At 36.2% G+C, this 21950-nt stretch overlaps 1 protein-coding gene across 3 annotated transcripts in view; it reads right to left on the reverse strand.

The window, feature by feature from the left end:
* Window positions 1-21950, reverse strand: part of CNTN5 (contactin 5) — a 606644-nt gene that overhangs the window by 40565 nt on the left and 544129 nt on the right. For all 3 annotated transcript variants that reach the window (XM_036405727.2, XM_036405801.2, XM_036405641.2), the window contains one exon: window positions 9098-9218. In XM_036405727.2, coding sequence (XP_036261620.1) covers window positions 9098-9218 — 121 coding nt within the window. The remainder of the gene's footprint in view (window positions 1-9097; window positions 9219-21950) is intronic.

The raw sequence follows: 21950 nt of genomic DNA on the forward strand, positions 1-21950 counted from the left end.
CAGTCCAGAACCTCTGAGCTGGACTTCTCTGTAGCAGTAGTTGTTGACACAAATGTACGGAGAGCACAGGGAACTTGAATTTCATCTAAGGTGTAAAAGCACTACTAGCCTAGGAATTGATCCTGGATGACATTGCTAGCAGTTCCCAGGTAGAATAAGAGACTGAGTTTTGTCAGTGTCTCTTTGGCATGGCCTGATGACTACCTTTAGTGCTGCAGGGCATCCCTTGCCAGCTTCCCAACCCTTGTTCATGCTGTTTACTTCACTCTCTGCAGTTCTACTGTGAGCACCAGCGCTTCCAGGACTACATGTGTCTTTTTCAGGCACTGAGTTAATAAACATCATCACATCTGATCTTTAATTTAGTATTTGTTTCTAGACACTTTTTGACTCAAATAAGTTCATACCTATAAGTTGATGCTTGTAATAAAGGCTTCTTAGAACAAAGGATCATTTTAAACTCTTGAAAAAAAACAGCTTTTAAAAGATGTGGATATATATATATATATTTAATTATATATATTCATATATATATGAATATATATAATTAAAATATTTTTTAAAAAAATTAGAGGTCTTATTACAAGATTGAATTGCTGGAAACGTTTTGGTGAAGTCAAAAACATCTTTGTGCCTAAAAAATCTTTAGCCTTTGGTGGGTTAAAGGGCTGATTCTCCATCTACAGTATATACTCTCTTCCAATGTAATAAGATGCTGCACTGAAGAGGGCCAAAGTACAGATCTGAACTCTAGCCCTGATCCTACCTGCTCTTATGTTGGCAGACAGACCCTATCACAATTCCACAATCCCTGTGAAATTATGACTTTTCCAACCAGTGCTTTGGATTACTGTGGGCTGGGGCAAATCCTTACAGGGGATTTGTCATGCCTATCCTGAGGGAGAGGGACTGGCAATGTAAGTGTGTGAACTGGAACTCTGCTGTACCCTCTGGCCTCAGGGAACTGTTCTGTATTATGGACATATTCTATGAGTCCAAATAATAGGGTTTCTGCTCAGGGCATCTTCCTGGCCTTTGCTACAGCTCAAATGTAATTTCAAGGACCAGCAAGAATCTGCTGACCTTGTTTATGTTCCATTTAATAATGTGTTTGAAGGCCTTTAAGCCCAAGTACTTGTCTTTACGTTTTATTGGCAATATCACAACAGCAAGGAGCAGGGTGGTCAACCTAACCAGCAGTTCCTGCGTTATATTTGCTCTGGGTCACTGGAGTTCTGAGGAAACATTACTTTTCAAAAAATACAGGATAAGAGTGGATTTGTTGCTTAGATTGCTAGTTTTGCCAGTCTATAAGATGAATAGCTCTAACCTTTTTATTTTATTTTTAGACCACAAAATGTGTACTCAAACCACACATTGTAGTCACAAAGACTTTCATCCCTTCACACTACCGGATTGTGCTCTGCTTCATTTTAACATCTTACAGCTTGCAGGTAGATGTTTGATTGTTTGATCTCAGTGCTCACATAACTTACAGTAGGCACGCACAGTGCATTTGGTTAGCTCTCAGGGCATAGTCTTAAAAGACATGTGTTATGTTGTAGGAGGAAGATGATTTTCATCCCAATTTTAAAGAAGCTTCCTTCGATTTTTTGTTTTGTTTTGTTTTGTTTTGCTTTTTTTCTTGTTTTTTAACTAATATTTGCACTGGTCAAAGGATTTTAATTAGCTCTGTATATGCTCATAATTTTCCAAGGATATACAGCATTTATGCAGAGAATTAAGAGGACTGGGCCTTATTTTTTTTACTCTTAAAAAATCACAGTGCCTGTTGATATCCATAACAATTAAAAACACAATTTGAGCAGTAGGAGTGAAAAGGATAATAAAAGCAAGCACAGTGAGTAAACAATTACTAAGATACCCAGAAAATAACTGGCATCTAAATCAACTAAAATCCTTAAGTGTAGATGAATGAGATAGTACTGTGAACAAATTAAACTATGCTTAGAGAACACAGGTCTGTTTGTAGTGTAACTGACACCAATACATTATTTCTCCTAAAGTATATTTGATAGTAAATATGTAATATAAAAATATTTTATAAAGTACTTTTATTAAATTATGAAATCATAGAGACATTAAGGTTGGAAAAGACGTCTAAGATTATCAAGTCCAATCATTAAGTTGGCCCCATTGTGCCCATCACCAATTCCTCAACCATGCATCCTTTGAAGACTTTCACAATTGGTGATTCTATCAATTCCCTGGGCAGCATATTCCAATACTATCCTTTCAGGGAAGAAATTTTTTCCTAATATCCAATCTAAAGCTCTCCAGGTGCAACTTGAGTCCATTTTCTCTTATCCTGATGCTTGTTAGATGAGAGAAGGGACTGACCCCTGCCTCCCTACAGCCTGCTTCATGTAGTTGTAGAGAGTGATATGTATGTATGTATGTATGTATGTATGTATCTATCTATCTATCTATCTATCTATCTATCTAAAAATATATAAATTATTAAGGGCACTAAATGTGCTGAAATGATCTTTCATATGATCATTGATAAATAAAAGGAAACATGAACAAATAATTTCTATGCATTTCATTTATTTGAAATATTTTCTCTTTAGAAAATGGCACATGTCGTTAGTTAGCACCTCAAACTCAAAACTTTAGCAAACTTGCCTGGCTGCTGTATTGCTGTACTTTCCTGGCAGACACCTCATGGTCATCTTAGCTACACTCTCCCTGACTTAGTTACCTTGTACTGTCAACACTCACTACCTTTGTTTACACTGTTCACTGCAGAAATTCAAACACTGAGTAAGTAATTTTGGGACCGTTAGTCTTTGCTCCTTTGTGAGTAGGCGGAGAAATTTTAAGGAAAGAAAGTTTGGAGATGACCTCGCTGCTTCATAGACTGGCAGTGCATAATGCAGCATCCAGCATCTGTCTGAGTAGTTTGAAACCTATACAAACTTACTCTTTTGGTTATAATTAACTGTAAAGCAGCTTTGCAAGACAAATTTGCGAGTAAGCGTTGATGGAATTAATTTGAAAATTTAATGTTACTGAAACCAGTAATTTGTTATGATAAAAAGCTTTTATTTATTAAATAAGCATTAGCATCCTGGAAACTTGGTAGCATTGATTTGGCACTGAAGCTTTCACAGATGCAAATCAATCTTTTTGATTCACAACTTTGTATTTCTAATTCAGTCATGATACTTCTAAATGTCATGTATGAAATGGATAACTGTGAAAAATAACTATTCTGGTGTCTGTGGCGTCACTATAATCTCTACCAATATGGAGGTTTAGATAGCAAAAATCACTCACTCTGTTCTAACTGTTTGAAGCACTGTCTCCATCCATATGAGATAAGTATTACAGCAGGTTTTGCACTGATCCTCTAGTCTGCAAGAGACTCTTATTCTTGGAAACTGCTGCTGAACCAGGACTACTGCACATCTCAGTGTATGCAAAAGTGTACCTGTAATTGACTACAGGAAGCCTCATGATGACTTCTGTGAAAGCAAGTTAGACTCTTGCATGGTGTTCCCAACTTCCACTATTTTTCTTTGCTGAACTACAGATGTTTTTTCTCCAGCCAGCCCTTCAAACTTGCAGGAGAAAGAGAAAGAAATATACAGTAAACAGCTTTGGAAGGACATTTTTCTACTCAAGCTTTTCTTTCTTGCTGCCTATGGCAAAGCAGTGCTTCAAATGAATTCATTAGAAATTGTGTGTTTTAAGAGAAAAGAGATACTTTTTGGTAAAGTAAATGTAAGAAGTATCCTTTTGCTCTTATCTCTGACTTCTGCTGGTCTTCTTCAAAACCTCCCAGTCACTGTATAATATATTTTGTACTAATGGGTTAAATAAACACAAACTGTAAACAAAATACTGTAGCTAATTGAACCAATGTACAGTAGTAAGGGTCAGCCCTTTCATGGTGTCAACCTCTTTATGATAAAAGTATTTCTTGTTCTAAACATCTTCACAGCAAAACATAGTTGAATGGGATCATTTAGATATCCTCTGAAGTGAAAACATGGAAACACAGATAGCTTCAGATTTCAAGAACATAATGGAAAATAGGAATGTAATAAGCCCTTTTTGGAAGTTGTGCTTTAAAACAAAAAATTAATTCACCAAACAGGCATTGTCTCAAGAAAAGCTGACACATTGCTGGCTACAAGATCACCTGAGACATCTGTGAGAGGCAGGTCTCTTGGCTTGTACTTGGGTGTTTGGCACCCATGTTTGTGATGATATCATTAGTGTCAGAACATGACATGCATATTTATCCTGTATTAGAGCCTTCTGCTTAGATAACCACTTCTTTGTGAAAAATTAGTACAGAGACAACTCAACTAGTGGTATGCCAATGTTCGGTGGAAAATCAGCCAGGCTGTAGCATTCTGCAATTCTGCTCCTCTGCTACTTAATATTCACTGCAAGTTGAAGAACTGGGTGGATAAGTAAAGGCTGGTAGCCAGAAAATGCACATGACATGGGACAAGTATTCTTGGACTGATGTGAAGGACAGGATTGGCATTCACAAAAATCATAAATCACTTCTTAAATGACTCTTGTCTTCATGTGCAGAGGAAAACATTTGTTGACTGTGCAGTGAGTGTCTGTATTCTCCTGTAAACATTCTTGTTTGCATGGCAAACAGGTACTCTGCATTTCCTCGGGTGAGCAAACAACAGAAGACATAAATGAAATTAAATCAGGTAATGACTTGGGTGTCCTTAAAGGTGATTTTTGTTGTAGTCTTTCACTCCACTAAAACTGTTTCTTTGATCATCAGACATACATAATTTCTGTCATGGGATTGCACATGAGGTACCACATTTCTGCAGGCTTGGTGCTAGAAAAGTTACCAGCTTCTGTGAAAAGCTGTTTTCTCTTCTAGATGTCCTTGAGATGCATCAGCATATATGTCTTCTGCTGTTATGGGCTCTGATGACTCTCTTGCAGAAAATATTGCAGAAAATTTACCACTATCTCCATCTTTGCCCCAATGGAGGGCAATCTGGTTCAGAGGGTGGAATGCCTGTTAATTAGCTTTTATAAAGCTATTTAGCTTTTCCCTTTCCAATAAACAGTTCAGTGTATTGGCTTAAGCCATTAATGACTGAGGGAACCTCTGTTCATTTCTACAGAAGGAGTCAATTCAATGAAAGAAGAAAATATTTTGGTTACTGGAAGTGCCCTAAATTGTGTCTTACACATCCAGGTGCTCATTTGTTTGTCACCTGATTTCTGTGCTCTTGGCTCCTCTGCATTAGAAAGAGGCTTGAACATATCTTGATCCCACCTAAAAGCCATCTGTAGGTATAGCATGCTTTTATGGAGAAAGTGTGATTTTGAGTCGTGGTCTGAGACAGATAAAAAGAGTTATCCTACTTCATAGATGAGCACTGCAGTAGCTGAGTTAAGTTAAAAGTGATTGATATTGCTTCTTGTGCCTTAAATCAGTTCTGGCCTTTGATCTGAATCTTCTCTCATCCTCCCCGTATTCAGAGAGTAAAGGACTCTCTGGGGACCTCTACAGAATCCATGTATGTATCTAGAGGGGATGGTGGATCTCAGATGAATGAAAGATCATGAGGGGTTTTTTTAGGAACATAATAACAATAAAAAACCCTGTGATGATGAATTGCAAAAAATTTTGTAGAGCTGTATTCTGGAGAGGAAATACTCCAGTCACTGGCAGAGCATCTCTTCCTAATGAAATCCACATTACTGGCAGCATTACAAAAAAATGTTAGGGATCACTAAAAAGTTTTTCTTACTATAATGTACATAGTTTAATCACATTTTAGAGAACTTAGAGATGTATTTGGAGGGTTTTTTTTGAGTATTTAGTGCTGATAGGACTTGAATCTTGATTTTGTTCAAACATGACATAGAATATCTTTTTATATATACTTTTGAAATGTTCGTGAAAGAGATTCACTAGGTCACAATCATTATTGAAAAATATTAGATATGTTTTTCACTGTAAATTACCTAAATTCAAGACTTGTGAGGTAGTGAATTTAAAAATTTAAATTTTGAATTTAAAAAATGTATAACACATTATAGAAAGTTGCAGAATAGAAACTTGCTGCTGTCTTTATTTCCTTTGTTTTTCAGACACACACACACACGCACACACACACACAGACTCGTACACACACAGGTATATATGCAGTAAATTCAGGAATCTTCTTGCACCATTAATTGCCTTCTTATGAGTAATTACACTCAAAGAAATTGAGATTTACTTGGTACTGTACATTCTCTGTTCTTTGTGTTGTCTTTCATTGGTGATATTTTCGAAATATAGCTTTCACTGTATAATGCAGAGCAAAGAAGAGCAAGGGCAAAAATAGTGACATTCCCTGGAATATAATCAAGGGAACTTCTAGTAGAGCAAGTAGTAAAAATGGTTTTGAAATAGATAAATATTATTTAAGGATACTCTATGTTTTCCACACTATAAATGATACTGAGACATTGCACTTGAAAATACAGCGGTGAATGTCTGTCTGTTAAAGATCAGGATGTTAATTTTGAGCAACAGAAGTCTGCAAACTTTGTTTCTGCTTCCTCCATCTGAGGAGGCTGCAGTGAGGTACAATACTGTTGCAAGTCACTTGTAATTAAGTGCTGACAAAAAGTCCTTTGACTTAAAAATAGAGAACCAGTTGAATGCATACTTCAGTTTAAATTTAATCAATTTGCTAGTGGCAGTGATTCTGATATTCATGAATATCTAAAGGAGGGGGAATGAGATTATTTTAACTTAATTTATTCTCTATGTCCAATTTATTTCATGTAGAAACATTGTAAGAAGGACGATTTTTCAAGAAAAACTTACAATGATTTATTAAAATACCATATGAACCCTACAATAAAAGTAATGATTGAAATGGAGTTATATGCTGGTATGATATTATCAGTATTATCACTGGTATTTTCTACAGAGACAAAAGGAGAGAAAGAAAGTCAGAGCAAGGGTGTGCTGTAGGTTTGCTTATACCAATACATATAAGAGTTCCTAACAAAGCTTCTGCTATCTCAGTTTGGCTTTGAGCTGTAACATTTAAAAGAAAAGAACGTTTTGTAATATGCATAAAATGAAATTATTTTGACTATAAACTGTTCTGGAAATAAAGAATAGTATGGCTTTGGATAGCAGACTTTACTGCATGAGTTTTCTTCCTAGAGGATGACTTCCTTTGTCAAGTGGAATTCTCCAGGGTTAACTGAAATATTTACTGATACATCTGTTTCTGCTGGTATCTTCTCCTAAACAATGTCCAGTATCACCAGAAGCTAAACATAAAGAAGTTTGAAAGGTGCTACAATTTGGGATCATCGCAGTCAAATTGCACACCATTAAGTGCACTCTACAGGCTGAGATAGGGGAGAAAAAAAAATTAGAGATACTGAAATGAAAATGAAGTTCCTGTAAAAGCATAAGGAGAGATAGATTAGATTCTTATAAATATTTTTCATTTTTGCACTGTTCATGTCTGTAAGGACTAGTCATTCACAATTCTACGCTGAAGATGCTTTAAACATTTTCTGCAATACAAAACAAAATTTCTTGCTCTATCTTAAAATGATCCAATTTTAGAAACAAGAAAAGGAGAAAATTGTAAGCAAAGTGTATTTGAATTCAAATTCCACTACAAAGCAGTTATAGCTTTTACTTCAACAGCAAAGTGACATGGTGATGAGACTCATGTAAATGAATCCTGATACTTCTTACAATGCCTTTCTTAAAATTTAATCTCAGACCTCTTCCTCAGAGAAGAATTTAATTTCTACAGGAAATTCAATAAACTAATTTATATAACCAGGATTCTTAAAAAATAATTTTGTAATCAGTCTATCCTAGATAATAACTAAGCCTTTTTTGTCACAAAAGTTCAATTTAAACTTGAGATTGCCTTGTCTATCCATAGAGCCTCCTGCTCCTGTTTGAGACAAAGGGGGCACAAAAGGCCTTGCATAACCCAGAAGGATGAATCAGATTTCATAAGGCAGCTAAAATGGTATTACACGGCGAGTCAGCTGAATACAACCATCCCAAAAGTGCCATAACTCATGGAAATCTGATGGTCCTCAAAGTGTCTTTATGGAAATATTTAACTATTACTTTCATGAAAAAATGAAGAGCCCTATAGTCAGCCAGAAATATTTTTTATCATTTAAAACATATATTTACCCTAAAAATGGTGGATAGGAACACATCAAATTTAAAGATATTGTGGAATGTAGTAAAATAAGTATTTTTGAATTGTAATACCCAAATAATTTTGATTTTTTTTTTAATCTGGAGTTTTTAAAATGTTAATAAAATATCTGCCTTGATTTATTATTTTAACAATGTATCATCCACAGTAAGACTACCCAGCTGTGCTACCTAGCAGAGATCCATCTCTCTTGGGATTGCAGGACCCACCAGTTGTTATGCCAGTAAGTGAACTTCAGATCCTCAGATCTCCTCAGCACACCACTACTGCAGAATGCAGAAACACTCTGCTCAATGGAGTTGGCATCCTCAGTATGATCTGGGATCCTTCAGGAAAAGGACTCTGAGTTCCTGTGCATAACTAACAATTCCATGTGAAAAAACTCAAATTCTTGTCGTATTATGGGTCTTCTGTATCATAGTTCATATCTATAATTTTACAAAAGGCTGCATCACCCCTCTTAGGAAATGAATGAATGTTCCTAAACTGCTAAAGCTGAAAGAATGGCTTGACCATAAGATGAAATGCAAAGCACCAAATAGAATAGCAAAAACTCATTATACCTACCTTACACAGGTCTGTGAAGGCTAATTGTCTGCATTTTAGCTAATCTGGTATACCTTTTGTGCTGTTACCTCTCTTAAAACTGTCTATTAACCCACTGTCTTTTGTTTCTCTCTGCAGTGTCTGCAGGTCAGCCTATGTTGAAACTCCTTTCAAAGACAGCAGGTTAATCACAAATGGCTTCAATTACATAAAATCTGAGGACTACTGCATGGCAGAGATGTCCCTGAAGCTCACTTATTTAAAAGTCCCTGGTAGAGCTGTGTGTGGTGATTGTGTTTTCAGGGGAGAACCACAAGCATACTCACCCCTAACAAGCAGCTCTGTCTCATCCGACACGGTGTCCGCTGCGGTCTGGACCCTGCAACCATATCTGCCAGCGTGCATCAGGAGGATGTTCCTGATCATTAAATCTGCAGAGGATGCTTGCTGAAACAGGGATGAAGAGCCAGTTTAAAACTCAGTAAATCTGTGTTCAAGGTAGTTCACAAGGGTGTTTTTTGTACAGTCAACTCTTGAATGCAGCTTTCATCTTACAAAACGTATGTGTCCTAATACCCTCTTGTGAGGATTATCAGAACAGTGCATTTATACAATTATTAGTAGGGATTAAAGAAGAGCATTTCAGGTTTTTAATAACTTTGACTTTGCTTAAAGCACATTGCGTATATTTGCATGTTCAAAGCGAATTATTCCAACTAGCACAAAGAAATTCATTAAGGAGATGAACAGAAATATTTTGGATGCTATCCGTGGTATTAAAAAAAGTCCTCTTAAAAATTAAGAACTTTCTTCCTCTCCCTCTTTACTGTAATGCAGTGACATTTGGAATATGTCTTACTACTGTGCTAAAATTAAGATTACTTGAAAGACAATATTGATTGATTTTTTTTATTAATAGAGAGGAAGTTAATGCTAAATGTGAATGAGAACATATTATATGATTCTCATCCTTCCTGATGAAATATGTATGTATTTAATGCTGAAAAGTGCAAAAAATATATAGACAATATAAAGAGAGAACCAGTTCAAATTTCTGTTTTTTAGAATTTTAGCCAACAGTCATTACAATTCCCCAAGGTTCACTTTAAGAAACATTAATTGAGTATAGGCATTTCCTTTCTCAGATTTGGCCTACTTTGCTAACCAAGCAAACACAGAGAGTCTTTCCTTGAACTATATGTTTCTATGCCATTCAGTGGTTCTAATTTGAGTCATTTTGATCATGAGTGAATAGAATTGTACCCTGCATTCAAAATAAAATCTTACTAGGGGTGTAAGTATCGATACTTCTCTAGCTGTGTTGGAAATCTGTCACTGAATTCACCTAGATTCATATTTGCTTGTTTCTTGGCTTATACTTATTCTGTGCTCATGTAGACACACAGCTCTTTATCCTTATTCATTAGCAAGTTATGAGCTCCCTCTTTATAACCAGTCATTCATATGTGCATGACCTTGTTCTTCATGGGATTGAATTTCTTGTCTGTTCCCATCTGTTATTTTCATTATCTGCTGCATTGGTAAGATGTCCAATTTGTACCATACAATCGTCATTTGCATACTTCTTTCTTTTATGCCAAGGTCATTAATGACAAGATGAAATAGGATTCATTTCAAGATCCAATCTTCTATAATGTAGTTTTTTCTTTTTAGGCAGAAGAGTTCCTTTGCAGCACATCTTGGCACACTTCTTCAGTCAATCTTCTCTTCATTTGCATTTTTTGAACTAGTTGTAATATCCCATGTAGCATCAAGGCAAAATCTTTACCAAAGGATATTCAAATGCAAAGAAGGAAAAGGAAGGTGGAGACATTAAGGCTGCCTCTGGGGCCAAAGTGAATGTGGGCATGATCTATAGCTTAATAACCCTGTAGATCTAAGACCATGATTACCACGGGAGTGTTTTGCCTTCTGAAGTGGCCTAGGTAATGATGTTGCTGAAGGGAAGATAGACCAGTCAGGCCATAATGCAATTCTTATATTCTTGCTCTGGCATATGAGAAATCACAGCAGGGGAAATGGATATCCCAGTAGTCTACAGCTCAAAATGCAAAAGAAGAGCACACACTCCTATCAGGAGTCAAATTCAGGATATATTTTTTTTAAGTTGCATAACATAGTATTTTCTAGCTATTGAAATGGGTTTCTCAAGATCACTTGTGATTTTGGTACAAAGCTTTGGTTACATGAAGGAAAAGACCAGAATCAGTCCACATTTGTCCTCTCTTGAGGACAAACATCATTGAGGACACACATCTAATGTGTATTTTAGTGTTAAGTGTGAGAAAGAGCATAATGGATAGCAACTGTCTGGTTACATTGTTCAGGAGCTGTTAAAAACCTTGACTGTCACTCTAACTTCCAGAGGGCTCATGAATGTGTAAAACCTAATATTTTTATCAGGAAAAATATACGTATTTCATCTGCACACCTGTGAACTGGGCAGACAAGCATCAATTGAAAGAATCATTGCTGTAAATGGAGAGCAGTGCAGTGCAATAGATCTCTATGAAATGCTTTATTACAACATAACAGGATGCACAGCCAGCATTCCTGAGGATGTGTGAGTGGATTAAACACTGACTGTGTTTAATACAGATAGGTATATGCTCAGACACTGGATTCTTGATCATAATCAAGAAAATAATGATACTTTTTCGCTTCCATTTAGATAAGTAGGAGATATGTTTGACGAGGGACTCTAAAATTATACTGCATTAGTGCTATTCTGTGGCATGCATAAATGGACGTCAAAAATTTTACAGACTCTCCCAAGTCTTGGAAGACAAATTGTTTGTTGATTAGTTTATCCTGTAATGAGAGGCTCTCGGCCACAAAAAGGTCTGGGGGAGGTTAAACTTATGTGCTGACTTTCTATGTCTCAAGAAAAATTCTGCACCTTGTCACTGTAGTTGCTACTTAAACTTGAACAATTACAATCCAGTTTTAAAAAAAAACACCTACTAAGTGGGAATGCAGCAGAGACTCCATTTAGAAAAGTATCTAAAGTCAGAAACTTTCTTGTGCTTTTAGACTTCTGTCAGTGGAAAAAGACGTCATGCTTCAGCAAAGCAGAGACATTCACTTCCCCTTGGGGGAAGACAAAAACTGGGTGATATAAATGCCAACAATGTAGGAAGGTCTCTCTCACCTGGTATAACATGATTTAGGGCAGCCTGGTGTATCAGCAACTTTGTGGTCTCAATTTTATTTAAAGTCAAAGATAGTGGCATTTAAATATTTAAATTTCTTTGTCTAGGTCTAAATTTTGATTCTATCAAGTATATGTTTTTAAAAGATGCCTTTCATTTTACTTTTATTTTACTTTTATTTTACTCTTTCTTGACAAGGAATATTTTGCAAGAAGTGGGTTATTTCAAAGTAGCATTTTATTAGAAAAATCCATATTCCTTGGTGTTGCATCATGTATTATCCACTTAACCAAGTATCAGTACCTCAATCTCAGTATAAACTTCTACTGTGTGAAATGTAGCTCATATTTTACTGAAGCTAAAACTTAAAAGAAAACAAACCAAAACTGATAGGTTCAACAACCAACTTTTACTGATTTTCAGGAAAGCTAAGAGTAACCTTCAAGGTCAGCATCAGCTACAGACCTGCTGTACACTGCTGATCTTCATTAAGCAGCAAATAAATAATAATAGAGCTCAGAATCCTATCTGTCATGACTAATGTTTCTCTCCAGGACTACAATTTATTGTAACATTCATTTTATGCTCCCAACCATCCCATTCATTTATATCTGGGCAGCTCCAATGCTGAATGATATGTCAAGCTATGGCTCTGTCTGCTTCGGCGTGGTATGTTGTCTGAGGTCATAGTAATGTCTGCAATGTATCTAATTAGCTGTACATTAGTTGTACATATTGCTTGAAGCTACTTTTTTTTCAAAAATTGGTGCCATCGATGCAATTGCATTTGCTTCAGATGTGGAAACTTGCCCAAATTAAAAAAGGCTCCAAGAACATACAGCATGCATTCTTTGCTCAATAGTAATAACATCATTGCATTTGTCTTTTGTACTCATTGTCCTAATATTTGTGGGGTTTGCAGAAACAAAAAAAAACCCAAACAAGCAAACAGAAAAAAAGACAATTTTCAGAGAATTTTCTGTTGGGGAATTAATACTTCTTCAGCCATCTCAAATACCCACAGAGAGGAACTTGTGTGTGGATTTTTTTTCTCTTTCCACCTCATGAATCTTAAGAGGTAGTTGTGGGAGCCTGGACTGATACTAGTTAACTACCCAATCAATCACTTAACTGCCCAGGTGGAGAAGGTGTGCACACCATCACCAGAGGCTACAACTGCATGTTGGATAAGATAAGGAAAGAGGCTGACAAGAGGCAGATCCTGTAAGTTGGGGTCCTACTTTACATCATACCAAAGTCCTTACAGCATTGGCTAGCTGCGGAAATTCCCTTCCAGAGAAGTGGCACGACATTCACACACAGCCTGAAGGAATTCACCCCTTCTGGTGGGCCATAATTGGCTCAGTTTTACTGATATAAGAGGCAGCTGTGATGTCTTATTCTTAGAATGTGTCATAAACCATCAGACTGATGAAGTGTCCCACGATTCAAAGTATTACATCATCCAGTGTAAAATTCCCTGCCCCAGGGGAGGTACTTGGGCATGCCCACCCAAACCTGAGTAAATATAAACCCAGTGGATTTTGAGTTTCTCCCACCCCTCATGGCCCAAGACAGTGACAATCACTTTGACTAGACGGGGATGCTCACCACTGAGAAGACCAGAAGAAGAGAACCAGCAGAATCCATGCAGTGATGACATATTCCATGTCTCTCTGTCATTCTCTTTCTTTCCCTGCTCCCACTCTCTTTTCCTATTTCTTTCTTTCTCTCCCCCTTTCTCCCTCACATTTACTGTTAAATAAAAATTGATACTAATGACTTTGACATATGGTCTCGTTTGCACCTTAATTTGGGCCAAGACATCTCTCTCATTTTAATAACCAGATATTAACAGTTGTGAGTTGCTTTGCAATAAACAACTTTTACATATGTTTCTTCCCTCAAATGAAGAGAATTAAACTTATTCTTCCTGTGAGAGTGAGTTCATTGTCCTGAGCCAGTTGCTAGGAAACCTCTCTGTTAATCTGTCCATTCATTTGCTGAGTTTTTATCTCTAAACCAAGGTGGTCCATTCAGTGTATCCGACCTTTTCTTCTGAAGACTTTGCAAATTCTAATTTCTAATGAATTTCTGAAGACTTTGCACAATTTCTAATCTGTCTGCATTTGAAATGGAGCTCACAGTTACACTCTAGAGCACTTTCTTAACATCTAGTAAGTCTTTTGTTCCCTTCTCCCTATCTCTTCCATGAAAGAATTACACCTGGGTTGATTATTACATCATTTATAACATATGCCTAAAATACAGAATCATATGTGGAAATTCTATATGAAATATCATTATTTTGTCATTGTATCAAACCCAGCTTTCATTTAATCTGCTTCTAATGCTGCTCATTTTCCACATTCATTGTCATGCTTCCCGTCTGCACTCCAACTGCAGTTCTTTGAATGTAGCTCTGATTTATCTTGGAAAGAGGGACAAAAAGCCAAAGAAGTTCATAGGACTGGGTAGTCGGTAGAGATGATGTGTTGACCCACAGCTCTCAACTTCTGCTCTGCAAGGGCTTGAGGACTGCTTAGTACTGTGCAGAGGATTCAGGCTGTGAACTCAGCCTGGACAACATGTGGTGAAACTGTCTCTTTGCCTGGGAAGAATGTGTCTAAAATGGGTAATGAGAATATTACAAATGACCATGATTCAACAAAAGCTTAAATCAAAGGGAAGAAAAGAATGGGCAAACACTGACTGCCATTGCAGGAAAACATTTATGATGAAAGCCAAAGTGGTGCTTGGGCCACTTTTTTACTATGACTACAGGGGTTTATCAAGGTTTGCTACCTGTCATCTAGATCTCTTGACAGTGAGAGGTGAGGATGCTTTCCTACAAGAGGTTTTTATACAGAAGAGAGTGCTTGTGAGGTACTAAAAGCCTAAAAAGATTCTCTTCTCTTTAAATTGAGAGCAATAAAACAATGCTGTGTCGAGTAAAAAGGACTGAGATTTGATCCTAAACAAGAATGACCTGGGTTGTTAATGATAGCTTTTTCAATGTAAATGATCATTTAAAATATATGGGTGCTTTTACATATAACATACACATTAGGTGAATTCCTGACTCATATATTACTTCATTTATAAAAATAGCCTTTAGTAATGAAATTAAGTTAGATTTAATTGAAAAATTATTTCACAGTTTATTTTTGCTATATTTGAATGGCAATAGAGGTTTTTTTGGTGACTTTATCTGAAGCAAACAAATGATTTTACAGAATAACGTTATGGCAGTGTTATCTTTGTACTATCAATGGGTGAGGACCAGCAATACAATAAAGTTCTTTTAAATAATGATGACAGTCCAAATGTACATTAGGACGAATTGTTGTCTTCAAGCCAAATTATGCCCATATTCTGTTTAGGAAAATTTAAGTATCATTTCATGCAAATTCTCAGGTTTGAACATATCAACTACATCTGTCTGCTACTTGTGATGATTAAAAATTGCAAATATTTAATCTGAGAAGCAGCAGATTTCTTAGTTGATGTATTGGTAATGGAAAATTATATTCTGAGCTCTGCTTTTTAATCATATAGGCACATTTGGAACGAAGAAGATGAAATCATTGTTATCAGTTTTGTTGTGATCAGTGGTACGAGGCAGGAAAATAATGGTAATATATCAGTATCCAGGCTGATGCAGATTGACTCAGGCATACCTGATAAAACATAACTTGCATTTCCCCTGTCTATAGGAAGTTAAAAGGATGTCTTTAGGTTTGTGAATCCTTAAGAATAATGTGAGGGGAGCGTAGATTCTTTGAGTGGCAGTATTTATGAACAGTTTGCATAGACATGGCAAGAATTATGAAAAGAGTTGTATTGGTGAGTACTGGTGGCTTTGAGTGGATGCCAGAGAGTGATGGAGTGCTGAGAATGGAGAGGGAGAACTTGAATAAACCTGAAATGCTTCAAATGCATTTCAAGTGCATCATGAATTGCTGCAAATGAGTTCGATTAATTTTATTGAATAAAGGTAGAAAAAGAGATGAAGATAAAAGAATATCAGCTGTCAGGTGGTCTGTCATGTACTGGGGTAGTTTTGTGAAATCAAGGGATTAACAAAACCATGGAAAAAGCAGTGAGAATGGGAAGGAATGAGAAAAGAGATGGGATATGATATGGCAAGCTTCAGGACAGAGATGCCCACTACACTTCTGATGCTAAATTCATGTTCTGTATTTGCAATTTTATTACCACAAGAAAAAAATGAAGAAAAGACCTCTAGAGGCTCCCTCCGGCGCAATAGGTGACAATGAAAATGATGATTATGTTTTGCTGTTTTTTTTCTTTCCCCCTAGTTAATCATTTTCTTTGGAACCTACTTACACTTCCTATTTGTAAGTATTCATTGGAATATGTTTATTAAGAGCAGTTGTTAGACAATGATTGATTGTTAAGATTCTTAGTATGCATATTGTTGGATAATATTTATAAAGTATTTATGTGAACATTATCTACCGTACTGGATGCTGTGTCTTGGTTTACCAAACAAGAGAAAAAGAAAGGGGGCAGGAAGTTGAGGAGAGCTTCAGGACGGTGAAAGCTTCTTCCCATGAGACTTTTCTGTAACAACACAATTGAGGTTTGCAGGTGTAAGGTCTCTAGAATAAAACCAAAACATTGGGAGTGTAGGAACTGAAATAGAGAAGTACTGCCAGGAAGGCTTTGGAAGCACTACCACAGCAGCTGGGGAGAAAGGCTGCAGAGCTGCAAGTGTAAAATAGCCAGCAGAGCTTTAAATGGAGGCTTCTTTAGGAGCTGATATTGATCAGTTGTTCAAACAATCGACTCTGCTGTTATAGCCCAGATTAACACTGTGCCAAGCAGTTAAATGATGCATCAGCTCCAAGTAAACAGAGGGAGGAATGGACTGTCATGAAGTGTCTTTTATTTATCCCAAGGTTGTTTGCTTTAGAATGCTTATTGTAAACAAGGAATGGTACAAAATACCACAATGGAACAAATCAGTAAAAATTATCTGAATGTATTTCCTTACTTATTACAATCATTTTTAATAGAAATTGGTCAGGAATGTTAAGAGGCTCACATTTTCCAAAATTATTGGTTATCTCTCCTGTCTAAAATAAAATTAAATAGAAGAGTTCAGAGAATTGTTAAGATTGGAAAAGACCGCTAAAATCATCAAGTCCCACCGTTAACTCAGCACTGATGTGCTCACCCTCAAACCATATTCCCAAATGCCACATCCACACTCCTTTTGAACATTTCCCGGATTAGTGATATCACCACTTCCTTTGGGAGCCTGTTTCAATGCCTGACCAATTGCAGTCAAGAAATATTTTCTAACCTCTAACCTAAATCTCCTCTGATGCAACCTGGTCACATCCTCTCACTCTGTCACTTGTTTCCTGAGACAGGAGACCTGATCCCCACCTCACTAGATCCTCCTTTGAAGTAGCTGAAGAGGGCAGTAAGATTCTCCTCAGCTTCCTTTTCTCCAGGCTAAATGAGATTCGATGTTGCTTATCATCTCTGTCCCTTACTCTCTATTAACAGCCAAAGCCACAAGCACTTGCATGCAGCAATTTACACACTTTTTTGATTCTAGGAAAAGTTTGGAGTGTCTCTTTCTAGCACAGCATCAAATAAATTCAATCTGTTCACTAGAAATGTTTATATCCTGGAAGGAACACATGGTAAAATGCAGTATTACACTGCGGTCTTTGTGCTTGGATTTTGGTTCGTAGTTACCAGTCATAGAACTCAAAGTCTAGAAATTCTCATTTTATTTAGTACACTACCTAATTTACAATAGCTATTTATTACCAAGAAACAAGATTTAATATTTATTTTGTTTAAACTGCTCCTGATTGCTCAAATAGGTAACTGCTGTAGCATGACAAGTGGGCATAACCTGGTAATGAGCACAGGGCTGAAAAATCTAGAGATTAGAGTGGACACTAATGGCTGTGTTCAGCCTCTTCCATCAGCAGGAAAGGATTGCAACAGACAGTGAAACAAATTGGTAGCAATGACGCTGATATGGCAGCTTTACCCTGAACAGAAATTCACTATGCAAAGAGCTTGCTGTCTTCTGCAAGGCTTCTGACAACTATTGCTGTTTTCCTCATGTGGGGGGGGCAGTCAGGGTGTTCTGTAAAATCCCTGTTTAATTAACCTTGTTTGTGTTTACATCCAATAAAGAGGAAAGACATTATTATTAACAGCCTGCTGTTTTAATTTATTTCATGTAGCGTAGAACTTCCCTCTTCCTATTTAGAAATACTTAGGAAATTTTAATGCTAATTTCTTGAATATGATAAAAGTACTAGAAGAAATTAGGGAGTGACTTGAAAATACAAGGAAAGATGTAAATTTATGCATTGTCCAAAATTCTAGGTTATCTAATTGGAGTCTCCAGTAATAGGCAGGAATAAAATGCATTGTCCAATCTGTATCTGCTGTCCTTTTTGAAGTAAAACAGTAGATTTCCATTCACTTCCATGTGAACAAATAACCATTGTAAAATATAACATGAGAAGTTGTACTTCTTGCTTCCCCTGGTGGCAGTTTTAGCTAAGATCAAAGACCAAGAACATATTCAGACCAAATCACTTTACTGAGTCTGAAAAGTCAAGGTGAGGGACATTAAGAGCAATGCTGTTGGCTTACCAGTCTGTGGATAACTACAGTAAATCATTTTGTTTGGCTGCTATAAAAACAATATCAGCCTTCAAGCAGAGAGTTGGAATTATGACAGTTGGATGAAAATCTACAGAAAAAATCAGATATTTTTAGATGACAAAGGGATATGTCTAAGAGAAAATTATGGTCAGTAGAGATTTTAGGAGAAAACATTTTGAATAGAGCTTTGACTAGGACTTCTACATTTGGCACAAGGGATAGAAAATCAAAGTTATCCTAATAAAAACAAGCAAGTCTATACTTTATGAGTTCATTACATACTGTGTTGCTACAAGAAAATTTTGGAAATTCAGACTTCTATGCAATTTTTTTTTTATTACACAGATTATCCCTCATAGAGCTTAAAATGTTATCAAATATTTTGCTAGACGAAATAAGACTTCACCAATGCTGGAGGATTGTACTTTGATATAACCCTTGGCATTATTGTTCTTCCACCAAATGTACTGTGAAGTTACATATACACATTATTTGGGATGTTTTCTTTCCCTAGACTTCTATCTGCAGTGGAAATCAGCTGGTCCATTGTCCTTAATATTCACTTCATGCACAACTTGACATCCTTATCACACTTATCTATTTGCCAGGAAAGTCCCTGAAGCACCTAAATTGGTATGGGCACTAAGTCATTGATAGCTCAGTAAAGAACAGCAAAAATACCTTTGGTTTGTATGAAAAATTACTTCTCAATATGAAAAATTATAACAGCTTTTTTTCTGGTACAAAAGCTACTGATGTAATTTCAAAACAAAAATAGTAATATTTATTAGTAAGAGAAAATTTTCTTTTTCATTCTAATTGCTAGGGATCACACAATTTTAGTAAGTAAAAATTTATCTGCAGCAGAAATAGGTGTTACTTTGGTGATAGCTTTTACAATACTGCATTAAGCATCAAGATGCTCATCATACTTAATGCTTGAGTCTGCCACACTGAAAGTATGAGCACTGCAACCAGTGATGAGAAGTTTAAAGGGGTTTTATTATTAGAAAAAGCCATTTAAATACTGTTTAATTTGTCAGGCTTTAAAACGAATAACCAAACTGCAGGCAAGCCTGAAAATATTTTTATCTGATGAAGCATCAGTGTATGGACAAAAAATGGACATGTAATTCTGTGACTTCATGCACACAAAAGATATTATTTTTCTTAAATGTACTCCATTAAAAAGCATTTTGTTCAGGACCAACTCATGCAATTTTGAAGTGTTTCATTCAGAAGAGCAATATAAGGGATATAGATAGAACTATCAGACTTCAAGTTCCTCTTTTCTCCATTCACAAACCTATGGCTTTAACTCATTGTGTATCTCAGCTTTGAAACTGGAGAGGTTAAAGGAGATTTCATGACAGCAAAAAAGAGGTTTTTTGTCCTTTGTGCCCAGTACCTGGTCATGCTTTAGATTTTAATGAGGTAAAGAAATACATTTTTAACCTTTTGATTAATTTCTCATTCTCATGTCATTAACAGAAATGATAATGAGATGCAATTGACAACATTCCACAAATGAGTAGGTATGGGAATTGTGTCAAAACACATAGAAAAATTCCTGTATTACCACAGTTTTTATTACCACTTTCAAGATTTGTGTCTCTCAACTGATCCAGCTTCATTTCAGGACAATGCAAAACTCAAGATATTTTAGCCACTACTTTATGAGAGACTTGTCCAGCCTGGAGGAGACTGAGGTGAGACCAAGTCGCCATCTACTTCCTTATTAGGGGAAGCAGAAGGGGTAGGTGCAGATCTCTTCCCATTTGTGACAAGACCCAAGGCAACGGCCTGAAGTTGTGTCAGAGCCTGACAGAGCTCAAGAAGTGAGCAACACTTCTTGAACAAAACTCTCAGGCACATGGTGTGACTCTTGGAGTGTCCTGTGCGGGCCAGGGGTCGGACTCAATGATCCTTGTGTGCCCCTTCCAACCCAGCTTATTCTGTGAGTAGTACTATTTTCACTTAGTAAAGTAGCAGTAACACTCTAGCAGCACAGTTAGGAGAAGGTCATAAACTCAAATAGTTGGTTAAATCTATCAAGTTTTGGTCAAATTTTAATCGTGTCAGGACAGTTAAATCAATCAGTAATTTTAGTGAGATTTGCATGAACATGTGTCTGAAAATAGGATGTTGTCTTTGATTGGTTTGAGTAAGCCTTATTTTTATCAGTTTGAGGGTTTTCTCTTGTAGAAATGAAATTAATGAAGATTTCTTGAGTGAGATCTACAAAATCATCTTTCTTCATATGCTAAATTATATTAAATTAGCTTTATTTTGACATGAGATATGAAATTATTTTGAAAATTTCCTAGCCTGTGGATTTTTCCCATTGATGAAAAATTTCCCATGAAGAGAGATGCTGAAATACAAGGAAAGAATCATGTAGCATGTTTTGGATTTCAATTTTTTGGGAATAACTTGAAGTTAAATTGTAATAATAGGGTTTTTTCTTGAATCAAAGAATGATCTTGAAGTTAAAGAGGAGTGAAAGTTTTCTTTCTTACATAGTGTTTTGAGTGTTATATTCCTCAGATGAAGATAACTATGCTAAGAACCTTCCAACTAAAATATACCTAGGTAATGTTGTTCAATTAAAAGGTTTATTGAAGTAAACTCAAATTTTAAAAACATGAACCCCCCACCAAGAGGATATGACTTCCATAGAGTATGATTTCCATATAGGCAAGCAGAAGAATAAATTGATTGCAGCTGACAAGGTTTTTAATGCAAAGCTAACTTTGCTACATTGTACTCAAATGAGATTTATTAAGTTTTAAAATTTCCTGACCTTTATGAACTTAATTTTTCTCTGTTAACATAGCATGGACATTTGATTTCCATTTCATTAGTCACAAGATTCAGTTAAATTACTGTAGATTCCATTTCCAAGCTTGTTCACACTAAAACACTTCTTTCTCTAAGAAATGTTCAAATCATTTTATGAGACAGGTTTGAAATTATTTATCATACCATTTGATCACATGAAACTCTTTTTGACTCAAGTAGCAATATTTTATATTGGTATGCATATTTTTATCCATATGATTCTTATTGACTTACATAGTGGTTACATGGTTAGGAAGTACCGCATGCAGGGAAGTTAGTAAATATAGTCCTTGCTATTCAGATATTAAAATATTTTCTAGGCAAGTAAAGCATTGGGAGGTGAGGGCATTTCAACAGCCATGTTATCTGTGAGAGAGACATCAATGCTTATAGCAGCATCCTTTCTATATTAAAATCAGCAGAAGAATATAAGTAGGATTTGATGAAAACTCCTTTCTGTTCCCTCATAATTATCTGATACATCACAAATAATAGG

The sequence above is a fragment of the Molothrus ater genome, chromosome 2 (genome assembly GCF_012460135.2).
Source record: "Molothrus ater isolate BHLD 08-10-18 breed brown headed cowbird chromosome 2, BPBGC_Mater_1.1, whole genome shotgun sequence".
Classification (NCBI taxonomy): domain Eukaryota; kingdom Metazoa; phylum Chordata; class Aves; order Passeriformes; family Icteridae; genus Molothrus; species Molothrus ater.